The sequence below is a fragment of the Thermobia domestica genome, chromosome 2 (genome assembly GCF_964235325.1).
Source record: "Thermobia domestica chromosome 2, izTheDome1.hap1.1, whole genome shotgun sequence".
Taxonomy (NCBI): domain Eukaryota; kingdom Metazoa; phylum Arthropoda; class Insecta; order Zygentoma; family Lepismatidae; genus Thermobia; species Thermobia domestica.
In genome coordinates, this window is record NC_137455.1 from 56,251,981 (window position 1) to 56,266,009 (window position 14,029).

The 14,029-nt window shown below is 34.5% G+C and overlaps 1 protein-coding gene across 1 annotated transcript in view; it reads right to left on the reverse strand.

Moving 5' to 3' along the window:
- Positions 1–14,029, reverse strand: part of LOC145679014 (fatty acid synthase-like) — a 177,654-nt gene that overhangs the window by 53,678 nt on the left and 109,947 nt on the right. The window contains exons 16-18 of the mRNA XM_081749614.1: positions 7,706–7,954; positions 5,661–5,837; positions 2,149–2,468 (exon numbers count right to left, since the gene is read on the reverse strand). Coding sequence (XP_081605740.1) covers positions 2,149–2,468; positions 5,661–5,837; positions 7,706–7,954 — 746 coding nt within the window. The remainder of the gene's footprint in view (positions 1–2,148; positions 2,469–5,660; positions 5,838–7,705; positions 7,955–14,029) is intronic.

Here is a 14,029-nt window from a genome sequence, read left to right on the forward strand (position 1 = left end):
TCTTCAATTCAAATTATAGTACTTAGATTCTGATTTAAGTTGCATTTATGCATTGCTTTAGTCTTTAAATTTCTAACTTTGTTGGTCGTAAAATTGGTGTAGAATATACAGTTGGTAATACACTATTAGAAAAATAGAACTTGTAGTTGCTATTAAATCAAATTTTAATACTTGTTTAGACACACATTTTATCAAGGTAGAAGTTTATTTTATTTTATTTTTTTTCAATAGGAACTGTTCTAAGATATGAAAACACTGCATTGCTCCAGTTTTGATAAAACTGCATAAGCTCAAGTCACTAGCAAATCTAATATACACGCTTTCAGACTGTTCTTCGGTTTAATAATTGTTTACACATTTCTTGTAATTATTGGCTCTTTGAATAAATTAATATAAATCTATTGTTACCTTCAAATTTATTACGTATTTATTTATTTACTTGTCATCAACACAACAGGCATAAGCCCAATTATAGTATTGGTGTATTACAAAATAAATTTACAATTAAACATATAATTCATGTCACAGATGCCAATTTCTTTGTGTTCGATACATATTTTGTTATAAGAAGAGCATATTTTCCTGATTGGTGATTTCAATAATACGTTGGTCCTTGCTTTTTTGCAATAGAACAGGCCAGAGTTATCAGCAAGAGTTTTAAGTGTCGGGACATGAAAATTTAGTGTTGATATCAGATCCGTACAATTAAACTAGTTTTCTACTATTTTATGGAGAAAAACAGATCTATCACATTTTGCCTTTGTTCAAGTGTAGGGATACAGAAGTTGTCTATTAATGTTAGATAATTTTCATAATATGGATAGATTCCAGTTCTCGTGTATGCTACTATTTGATAAATTTAGATTGGACTTTGTCCAGTTGGTGTCGGTATTGCTATTGTGAAGAGTTCCAGATCATAGCAGCATATTCCACTTTTGATCGGACATAGAAATAATACATTTTTGTCAGTGTGGTAATATTGTTAAACTCCTTCCCACTTCTAATTATGAACCTTAACATGTTAAAAGATTCATTAACTATGTTCACTATATGGTTATTAAATATCAGTTTCGTGTCAAATGTAACTCCAAGATCTTTGACTGAATTTAATCTATTTAGTAAGATCTGATTCATTGAATAATTAAATTCAATTTGATTTTTGTTTCCAGTAAACGACAAAATGTTACATGTGTTTACACTAAGTTTGTTAAGTGAACACCAGTTAGCAATATTTTCTATGTCGTATTGCAAACTTAGATAGTCATGGATGGTCTTTTTCCTACAGTATATTTTAAGGGCATCCGCCAAAAAGCAATTTGTCAGGTAATATATGCTCAAGGAGATGGTTAATGAATAAAAGGATTAATAACGGACCTAGGTTGGAGCCCTATGTAATGATAATAGTTCATGGTATTGAAGAATATAGTCCTCATTTCTGGTCTACTGCTTAGGCACGTGCCTTGGGTACACGTGGTGTTGGGTTCGATTTCAGTAGAGGATCATCAAACTTACTATAATGGATTTACTTCGAACAACAAGTCACGTCCTATGTAGCCTCTCTGCTGATGAATGAGACGTAAACACAAATCAATCAATCAATCATTATTGAGGCACAAGTATGTGTATTAAAATGTGACATTAAGAAAGAAACTGTTACCAAAAAGGTAAATTGCATATTTACAATTTCTTTGGTTAAGAACAAAATGCAGAAAGGGTGACTGCAGTTTTGATAACTTAAAGCAGGGATGGCAAATGCGTCGACCGGCAAGTCATGATAGATATATATTATACTGTTTGTATCGACCAATGTTATCGTTGTATAGTTCCCTCTTGCGAGCAAATGAACAAATAAATAGACCGCCAATGGTTTTCTGAAATGAAAACTGGATCTGAAACCTAAAAAGAAAAAGTTCCTTTGATATACAATTTCAAATCACTAGTGCATGTAGTATACAAAGTTTCAGTCAGTGTTCCAATTAAGTAAGATACAACACTCTTGTAATTGTTGGCCACTTCAAGCAATGTTACTTGAATCTACCACATAAATTTAATGATATGAATAGATACGTCTTTTGAATAACACTATTAGACAAGCAATATATAATCAATCAATTGTTACTCAGGATATAAAAGAAAATTGGCTGTTACCTTAATTAAGGGTAAATCTTTGAAAATGTCCGCAATGATCGGTGAAAGAAGTTCTTCACAGTTGTCTGTTACCTCTGTAACTTTGATTTTTAAACTAGAAAGGTTTTCTAGTACAATATGTACGCAAACTCGGAGCAGATTATTCAAGACAGAACTCTGGTCTGCTGGGAAAGGATATGAGTATGGAATAAACTGAAACTTTTCTAGAACTGGATCTGCCTGTATTTTTCGTCGTTGTATAACACTAGCATTGACTCCTTTAATTTCTACGCCTCCGCATTTTATAATGTTCAGTCCTTTGTAAATATGGCATGGAATACCTGTAACGAATACCACACAATACATAATTATTCATTAAAATAAATTAATAACATATTTAGCACTTCGTCGAAACAGTAACTTTTTGTGTATTTATACTAAATAGTTAGATTTTAATTATAAGAAACAACTAGGTAAATGTTTGAGTAGTTTTGTAGCTCATGATTTAGTTCCACAAACGGGCATATACTCTGGTTATTCTATTGGCTTTTAAGCCAACCATATAGATATTAATAAATTCATTGTACCACATATTCTCAATTCATTTCTTCCCGAAAACAGAGTATTTGTGAATAATAAAATTATTTATTGGTCAAAATTCACTTAAATTGTTGAACTTCTGATTTTTTCGTCTTTTTCGTTTTTCTTCTTTTTCTTATAACTTAAGTATTAAGAATAACTAGGTCTAATATTATATACCATACGAAACATGAACTCTTGCTGATTTTTCACTATGCGAAATTAATATACTACTCGTAGATGACATTACAAACACACACGGTTGATCAATGTAGAAGTTATTTCAATAGATATCGTGCGAAAACACTTTGCTACTCCAGTTTTGATAAGATTGGACAATCTCAAATCACTGACATACATAGTACTAGCTGAAATACCCATTTTTCGCATGGGGGCTGTATTTAGAAGTCAACGCCTGTGAGAGTATCACCATTCATCTCAGCGACCGCGAAAACTATGTATTTGACACTAATACCGGTCATTTTGGATTATTTTTTTTACATGTCTCGGTATCCTCTCCGGCGACCCGCGGCCCGCAGCCGAATGGGCTGAATTTGGAAGTTAATGCAGTCGGAGTTTCACCATTGATCTCATCTACCGCGGAAACTATAAATTTGACACTAATATCGGTCATTTTCTACTACTTTTACATGTCCCAGTGAACCCCTCCCCTGAGACGCCCTGGTTAAAAAAATCGCTTCATCTTGGTCTGGGCCCTGGACCAAGATACCCGTGACCAAACTTTGATAACTCTCGGTCCATTCGTCTGATCCTAAGGCCGCACACAGACAAACAAACTCTTTATATATATATATATATATATATATAGTATATGCTTTTTAAGACTTGTTTACACACTTCTTATAACTGAATAATTTAATACAAATTCATTATTGTGTATGATGAAAAACCCGCAAATTCAAAGAGTGCATGCACCCTATAAAACACGTACATAGCGATAGCTAAAATGCATTCTACCATTCTTCCTCTCGACTATAATAATATTTTATTCTGTGATCAGCTACGAACAGAAGGCTCAAGCACTTTCTTCTACGTATATTTTTTTTAAAAGTCGTGTTGCAGTACAAAGCAAGAAGTATGAATTTTCAAGGGCAATTTGAAAACACTAAATTTTATCAGTATTAAAAAGAAAATCCTCCGGGGACTTCCCAAGTGATAAGAACAGTACATGGTGATTTTACAATAGCGACATCAAAAGCATTGAGTGAATTTAGTGTCAACTGGTAACTTATTTTCGATAATGAGCGTTTTGGTCGACCTGTGGCTCAAAGTACGAAAGAAACCAATCGTGTGGCGCAGTGTGTTCACATTTTCTTTATTTTTTAAAACACATTTCTGGGCACTTCCGGCATCTCACCTTAAGCCCGTCACGTATGAGGGATGACGTCCCTTGGCGAGCACATTATCCAGGAAAAGGGGCAGAAGGAAGGAAGCGGCCTGGAACCTGCATATTGGGTACCATCCCGGCATTTGCCTGGTGTGAATGAGAAAAACCTTGGAAAAAACTTATTTAGGACAGGTGGCATCAAAATGTCGTTACATCTTTCCGACCGAGTGTTCACACCGGAAATCGAACCCGGAACCGTTTGCGCCAAAGGCAGTGTGTTTACAAAATCGTCACCAATTGAGGGCATTGCTTGCAATATTCAACTATCGATGACCACCTGCCAGTACATTTTAACTGAGAATCTGAACATTCGCTGCGTGTTTAGGCACATTGTTTTCTCGTCACTTAACCCATTGCGTCTCCATGGGAACTTAAGTTGCCACGGCAATTTTTCGTCATAGCGCAGAAATTCATGGATTAGCATTGCTGGTTTTAACCGTGAACTAACTTTGGAGTCTATTTCGTCATAGCATCGTTGCTTTTTTTTTTGTATGATATATTGACGCGAGGTTAGCACTGTTTTTTGGGTACAATATTTTTTTAAGGAGAAAGACACAACTGGATTGATTTGAAAAACTCCAGAAGGAAGGATTAATTTGATTTTAATAGTTATGTTTTTGCAGTGTATTATCTCCCTGAAAATTCTAACTTTTCAAAATGTTCCCTTTTTTAAATGTGCCTGTTGGCAATTTAAGTTGCCGGGCTAAATAACAAAAGAAAAATATTTTTCAAAAATATTCTAATATCTATTTTAGAGTACTATTAGGACCAAATAGGCGATTTTTTTTGAAAATAGCAGTGGGGAATTCTGGGCACTAATGGGTTAACCTTTAGAAAAGGAGTTACGGCTAAGGATATCGGTCGAGTTATTCGAGAAATCTAGTGATTCATCTTCTTGGATAAGATAACAACAAATAAGGAAGCTTGGGTGCTATTTGTTTGATGTTCAATCCAATGGAGCTTCTTCCATATGGGAGTCACCATTTTAACCTAAATCAAAGAAAATCAGAAAGGAAGATCATTCTTAATATTTCCTTTGATTCAAATAGAAAGATCCTAAAAGGCAAACAAATAAACAATGAATTGTATGAGGATACTTTACATCTTTTTCAGGAGGCCATCTGCCCTAAGCAGCCTGAGATATGACGAAGGGATAACCTATCTTCTCCACAACAAATGCCTTCATCTGCCTATTGGTCCCTGCTCAACGCAGAGTTTTTCACTAAACATGAACATCTGTGCTTGAATATCGAACATATTTACTCAACTTTTACCGCTTTCTTCATTTGAAACAATCACTGCAGAGACGTCGTTCTGCATCAGGAATCGCAACAAGTAACAGGAAGATCGCAGAAAATGGCTTCCAGCATGTTTATTAGACCTGCCGAAAGAGTATCGTCATTCATGGGAAATATTTTGAAGTGATTGTGCATTGGTAGTTTGAAGTAATCACAGTAAAGAACTATAAACTGAGTTTCTGAACTCTTTGAATTCTACTTAGGATTAAAGAAAAATGTTGAAGCAACAGATATTTTAATTTACTTACCTTCGTTCTCTCCCAAACTTTTCGTAATATGTAAATGTTTCTGAGGATCGATAATGATCTTTTCAATCGAAGTAGGAACAAGAAGATTTCGACTATGGTCATGGAAAACAAGAAGTTGAAGCATTGTGTCCAAAAATGGTATCCAATTTGATGTCCAACTTAAGAATGCAGATTGTCCTGAAAGTTTTAAACGCGAATTATGCAATCAATGATAAACAAGAAATAACAATGAAACTCAAGAGATTTCGAAGAAAAAAAAATGTGCATAATGGAATTTCACTACAACAGTAAAATAGTATTGATTGTACTTCTGTACATATATACAGCAATTAGTAATTACAAATGTACTATTCAAAGCAAATAGTGCAGCATATTATGCAATATAATGTTCATCGAGACAGTAATTGGAAGATAAAAGAACTGAATCTATCTCCTTTTGCAAACGTTCTAAATTTTTAACGTTTTAATTCACAGAAATATTCAATTATAAGCTATTCGCAGAACTTTCTCCCCAAATTACTTTAGATCTGCTTATCAGCGTGTATGATAAGTTTAGCACTTAAAAAATAAACATACAAAAACGAGAAGGAAAACATTTAACTACTTCTGAAAATAAACTGAAATAAGGCTACTAGCAAATTTTTGTTCCTGGTTTCATACTACTGTTGTATAATTTCAATGGTATAGAGACAGTATATGGCATTTGGTCTATTGTAAAACAAAAACGGGAGAAAAAGAGATAGCTATGAGGGCTCTTGAAATTAATACAATATCAATTTGAACTGAGCTATCGGGGCACTGAATGAAATGTAAACTGTTTTAAGGTTCAAATAGAAACTGAAACTGAAATTCTATTTTTCTTCCAAAGATTCTATAGTTGTGTTCCTAATATTGATAAGATTGTCAAGTTCTTCTCCGTAAGGGAACTTTGAAAAGTATGAAATGAATACAGATATTTATTTTTGGTATTTTGTTTATCCCTTTATTTGGCATTGTTGCTCTCAAGCAACATCGCATTCTGTTGCGTTACCCGCAAGAATTATAACTTTAGGGATCATTTAATTGGCATATTGCTTCCATACAATATTCATATACATGATTTGTGGGTCACTTCTTTAGGTACTTTTAATCTTTGTCAACAGGGGACAGTCAAATTTAGTATTGTAGAAGCTTTATCTCCTACGCTCCACGGAAGTTCTTTTTCTGTTTTTCTATTTGTGGTTTCTTGCTCTGTAGGAAAATATTTTAACGGAACTGTTGCTAATTACTGAGAGTATTCTTATGATATTTTACCATAATAGGGTATTGCTGCTCAGTAGCTACACACAAGACCTATTTTATGGCAATGTTGCTTTGAAATAAACACCCTGTATTTTGTAACCAAAGTACAAAAATACTTTAAAAGTTACGAAATTATGATAAGGAAGACATAGTTCAACCATAAAAGCAAATTAAATATTTTAATGGTAATGCTATCAATGCTTGCCAATTAAAGGGTTAGGAAATAAAAACTTCAATTTTAGAAAGCAGTCGTGGCATTAGAAATAGATTTTACGTTACATCACTACGAAAATACATATTACAATATAATTTAAAATAATTGTATATTACAATAAGATGGTTTTAGATAATAAAATACACAGGTATTTGTAAATAACTTTTTGTTAATAAGAATTATTAGTTATTCATACAATTATGAAAAAGACGTAGCAGAGGTTATCATGATCTGTACAGGCTGAAAGTTAATGACAAATGAACGGATCGGAGTAAGATAATGTTAACTAACGTTTTTTTTAACTGTTGAGTTAATTGTAAAAGAAACTTTTACAGTTCGTTGCAATGCATTGTTGCCACATACCAAGCAAGCTTTGTTTGTCGTCTGGAGGTACATTTCAGAACATCAATTACCTACATACTGTTCTGTGATCCAATTCCACCTATTAACTAAATTTCGATGAAGATGGTGCTTACCATTATCTTTCCCACGAGCTGCTAAATTATAATGATAAATGAAACAGTGTCAGTGCAGCGATAGCAGTACTTACCCTCTACATCAGCTTCCATAATTCCTTTGAACGGACCACTGTAATTATAGCCTCGTATGCGAAGTTCCTTGTAAATATCTTTGGTATTGACTTTCATCGATTCTTTGGAAATGTTGTGAGGTTGCAGATTGGACAACTCCTTCTCAACTGTACTTGCAACCCGGATTTTCCCGGTTACCACGCATGTTCCATTATCAGTAATTTCAAATTCTCCGTTGCTCGACACTAGGGTGAGGAGACTTACACTACCTGTTGAACATAAAATACTCGATGTATAACAATTACAGTAACAGTTCACAGAATGAATACCGCTTTTAAATTCCTTGGTTTTAGGATAAAATCAAATATCTGACCTTAATCTTAATTATATATAAAACTACATGAGCTGACATAAATTATTGAGCACTTCCTATAGGGCTACAATGATTAAATTTGGCATGATTGTAGTTTTTCGGGACAAACCCACAGAAAAATTGCCAAAAGTGAATATTTTTAATTTTTAGGGGGTCTAAAGAGGGGATGTAGAATTTCCCCATATTATTTAAATGGGCCTTTTTTTTTTTTTTAGACCTACAACCTCATGTTTTAGGTACTTAGAATTGGAATAAAAACTTGAAATTCAGTATGCTTGTACGTTTTCGTTAACGTTATCTAAGTAAATCATCAGAAATAAAAATTTCCCACAATAGAGTGATTTTATGGGGAACTAAAAAATCTTTCCCATGTTATTTATATGGGACGTCTTCTACACGCCAAACTGTTTAGGCACTTCCGGTAGGATTAGAACGATGAAATTTGGCATGATTGTAGCCTTTCAGGACTAATCGAGAGGAAAGTTGCCAAAAGTGAATATTTTTCTTTTTCTTAGGGGTCTAAAGGGGGATGAAGAAATTCCTATGCTATTTAAATGGGTGTTTTCTTAGGATAGTAGAAATAGGAAAAGAAACTATACCATTGTGGGTTCAAAAGGTGCGAGGCCGTAGGCCGAGCAAAGACAGTGTGTGGAGAGCGAAGACCCCGGATGGGCAGATTCAGGAAATATGAAGAGCAAGTTCACGAAATTCACTGTTGATGCAAAGGTCGATAGATAAGAAATGCGAGGCTGTAGGCCGAGCTGATTCGGGGGTCTGGGGAGCGGAGCCATAAAAATACATAAATGTCTATCGTTACGACTTTTCTATATGAATATTTCAAAATATTGATTAACCAGGATGTGTTAAAATATCAAATAATACTTTTGATAAAGTGGATATTTTCAAATATCTAGGATCAATATTAACAGACGAAAACCATATTCATGAAGAAATTAAATGTCGACTAAAATCAGGGAATTCGTGTGATTATTCATTTCAAAATCTCTTATCGTCATGAATTCTGTCGAGGAATTTGAAGCTTAAAATATATACAACGATAATCATACTAGTGGTGGATACAAAAACCGGTCTCGGTTTTCTTCAAAACCGGTTCCGTTTTTTTTTTTAAATTTGTCCTATTTCTGACCGAATAGTGTTTCGTTGTTCTCCGGAAACCGATTCCGTTTCCACATAAATAGTTTTGTGTGTTTTCCAAAAGTTTTCGGGTGAAAACCGAACCGGTTTTGAAAAAAAACTAAACAAGTTTTGAAGAAAACCGAACCGGTTTCGTTGAAAAATAAACCGGTTTCGATAAAAACGAACCGGTTTTGTAGAAAACCGAAATGTCGGTTTTTCGGTTTTAGGTTTTTCTAGAAACCGGTTTCCGGTTTTATAAAAACCGGTTTTGCCCATCCCTAAATCATACCTGTTGTTCTGTATGGTTGCGATACATGGTCGTTTACTTTAAGGGAAGAACGTAGACTGAAAGTATTTGAAAACAAGTTCCTAAAACAAATATTCGGACCCAAAAGGAACGGGAACGGGAACGGGAATGGGAATGGGGAATGGCGGAAACTTCATAACGAGGAACTATATAATTCGTACGGTTTACCAAACATTGTTATGGTCATCAAGTCTAGGAGGCTCAGGTGGGCAGGTCATGTAGCCAGGATGAAAAAAAGTAGGAACGCTATCAAAGTCTTAACTGGAAGACCAATCGGAAAACGACGATTAGGAAGACCTAGACGTAGATGGGAGGACAATATTAAGATGGATCTTGCAGAAATAGGAATACAAAGTACAAACTGGATCCAGTTAGCTAAGGATAGAGATCAGTGGAGAGCTTTTATGAATGCGGCGTTGAACCTCCGGGTTCCATAAGTGTTGAAGTTAGTTTAATTATTGATTAATCGGTCAATATACCGGAACATCACAAGTTCTAAGGAGTTGTATTTAGTATTCAAACAATTTATTTTCCGTTTCTCTCCCACGTAAGCAATTCTCCTAGAAAACTACAAACAGCACGTGCTGGATATTTTGCAGGCGTTATTGATATTACATTCTAAAAATCGGAATACTTTGCTAATTTGGTGATAACTGGTCAAACTTAATATCTCAAACATTTGAAGTTTTGAGAAATATACATTGACAGGTGAGTTAATTTTACTAAATTAAAATAGTAGTACTTCACAACTACACCTTATTTTTTTTATGTTCAAACGTATTACATACTTCTATTAAACAAACAAATGCACATTCATGTAAGTAGGTAATTCAAAGTGACCAATTTCTGGAAATATTATACATTGACCAAATGCCACAGAGTCATTATTATTATTATTATTATTATTATTATTATTATTATTATTATTATTATTATTATTATTATTATTATTATTATTATTATTATTATTATTATTATTACTTCCTAGGCTGGTTACGATGGAAGTTCAAAGATTTCAAAGATATGAGTTTGTCTTGTCTATCCAAAGAACTCCACATATTATTCTTAACAGATAGGCTACATAATTTCGATCTCAATTTCTTTTCCATAATTCTTCACGAAGGTTTCTTGATTGATGACTTAGTTTCCATAAGAACTCCTTACTGCAACACTAGAAATTTTGTTCCTTTTGTTACGAATGTTTCGAACGTTATGAATGTTACGAATATATATAAAAGTTGATATTGCAAATTAATTTTTTGCTCTTTTTCAGACTAAATTTGTTAAAGTTAGTTCAGAATTTATGAAATTTCCGAAGGACTTTTATTTTACTTATTTAATTTAGTGAAGTGCCATTTGGAAGCTTTTCCTTGTAAGTATTGATAAGTTCGTAAATTTAACAATCTATTTTCTTTTATCTCCTTTCGTCTTTTCTTCTTCTTCTAGGTTTAAGATTTTATTTTGTGGATACTGTACTTTTTTTATCTTAGTTAGGAGCTTTTATTTATATGTCATATTTTATATCAGAATGTAATACTTTAAAATTTTTTATGTTTATTTTTTTACGATATCGACAGTATGTATAAGTTGTATTGCTAGTGAACTTGGTCTGCTGTCAAATATAACCTAAGAGCTGAGGTGATTTTGAGTTTAACGTCCCTTTCAGCAGCGAGACCATATGAGACGGGATATACTGATTAACGTGGAATCCGAACCACATGAGCTCCTGCTGGGAATCGAATCCGGGTCTCTCAAAGGCGCGTACGCTAACCGTTTAGCATCGAAGGAGCTCAAATACAATTTAACACTTTGTTGTATATGTATGATTGCATGTGTTATTTGTCTGGGCGCAAATGCGGCTATGTATGCTGTTTGCTGCCTAATAAACATTATATTATTATTATTATTATTATTATTATTATTATTATTATTATTATTATTATTATTATTATTATTATTATTATTATTATTATTATTATTATTATTATTAGAAAACATTTAGAGTGACTATGGGAAAATAATTGAAGACTTTGGGGCAAAAACAGGTTAAGTCCAAAAAATGAAAATGTAAAGGAGGTAGCTTCACAAGGGTTTCTCGTCGTCCGATTTTCTCCAAACTTAGCACATATATACTAGACCGAAAATAAATCGACACGTATTTTTTTGTTTCTTTCGGAAAATAGGTTAAGGGGGTAAAGGCCCCATTTTCAAAAAAGGCCCCCCTTGATTAAAAGAGCCAATTTAAAGAAACGAAACTCTGCCGATGCAAAGATGACTTCAAAGTAGGAAATACGGGTTTTGTGGTTTTTGCGAGAAAAGGGTTGCAGAGGCTATGGCTTCCTTCGAAATGACAAAGAACCCCGCACAATCCTTATGGAAATTGGATTTCGGTGGCATTCCTTAAAACCATGTTATGTTGTAGATATGGTGTTCTTGAGAAAAAGTCTCAATGAGCACAACCACAAGTCACTGACTGTTTGGCCACTACAGGGCCACTTTTTTGAAAACAGCGAAGATAGTGATATTCTAGATTTCAATGAAAATGACTGAAACTGTGATATGTTATAGATGTTCTGATCCTTAGAAAAAGTCTCAACAGGCACAACCACCAATCACTGACCGTTCGGCCACTACAGGGCCACAGTTTTGAAAACAGCAGAAGGTAACGTTATTCTGGATTTCGGTGGAATTGCTTAAAACCGTTATATGTTGTAGATATTCTGATCTTGAGAAAAAGTCTGAAGAATCACAACCATCCATCACTGAACGTTTGGCCACTCTTTTAAACCGAACAAGAGGTAACGTTTTTCTGGACTTCGGTGAAATTGCTTGAAACTGTGATATGTTGTAGATGATGTGATCCTGAGAAAAGATCTCAATGGACACAACAACCAATCAGTAACCATTTGGCAACTACGGGGCCACATTTTTAAAAACAGCAGAAGGTAAGGATACTCCGGAATTTTGGTAAAATTGTATGAAACCCTGAAAAGTCCGATCCCACAACCGGGAAAATGGAAGGGAAGAGCAGCGGCCAACATCATTTAAGCAGACAACATTCAGATGTTCATCTTGCAGGACAAAGGAAAACCTTGGAAAGCGCTAGACAATTTTTCTCAGAGTCACAACATCTACAACATATCACAGTTTCATTCATTTACACCGAAATCAAAAATATCGTTATACCCGGCTGTTTTAAAAAACCTGGACCTGTAGTGACCAAACAATCATAATTCGATGGTTGTGTCTATTAAGACTTTTTCTCACGATGAGAAGATCTTCAACATACTAAAATCCAGAACATCGTTATACTCGGCTGTTATCAAGAAAGTAGCCCGGTAGTGACCAAACGATTAGTGATTTGTGGTTATGTCCATTGAGTCTTTTTCTCAGAATGGCAATATCTACAAAATATCACGGTTTCAGTCATTTTCACCGAAATGCAGAACATCACTATCTTCTGTTACTTTCAAAAAGGTTGCCTCCTAGTGGCCAAACGGTCAGTGATAGGTGGTTATTCCCATTAAGACTTTTTCTCAGGATCACAATATCTACAACATATAACAGTTTTAGTCATTTTTACCGGAATCCAGAACATCGTTATCTTGGGCTGTTTTCAAAAAAGTGGCTCTGTAGTGGCCAAACGGTCAGTGATTTGTGATTGAGGCTGTTGAAACTTTTTCTCAGCATCAGAACATCTACAACATATCACAGTCTGTCATTTTCATCGAAATCTAGAATATCACTATCTTCGGCTTCTTTCAAAAAACTGGCCCTGTAGTGGTCAAACGATCAGTGATTGGTGGTTATCCGTATTAAGAAGATTTTTTCTCAGGATCGCAATATCTACAACATATCACAGTCTCAGTCATTTTTACCAAAATCCAGAATATCGTTATCTTCGTCTGTTTTTTTTTAAAAAAAAGTGGCCCTGTAATGGAAAAAAGGTCAGTGATTTGTGGCTGTGCTCATTGAGACTTTTTCTCAGGAACACCTTATCTACAACATAACATGGTTTTAAGCAATTCCACCGAAATCCAATTTCCATAGTATAAGGATTGTGCGGGGTCCTTTGTCCTTTCGAAAAGGGCCATAACCCCTTCAACCCTTTTCTCACAAAAACCGCAAAATCCATATTTCCTACTTTGAAGTCATCTTTGCATCGGCAGAGTTTCGTTTCTTTAAATTGTCCCTTTTAATCAGGAGGGCCCATTTTTGAAAAGGGGCCTTTGCCCCCCTTAACCTCTTTTCCGAAAGAAACAAAAAGTACGTTTCGATTTATTTTCGGTTTACTATATATGTGCCAAGTTTGAAGAAAATCAGATGAGTGGAAATCGTTGGGATGCTACCTCCTTTACATTTTCATTTTTTAGACAACCTGTTTTTGCCCAAAAGTCTTCAATTCCAGAAACCATAACATATTTGTCTAATAACTATCCTGTAATGTATGAATCTACTGACTTGGAGTGCGACAAGGTGATTTCGACTTTCCGAAATCTATCTCAGACGGAAACCTCACGAGATGCC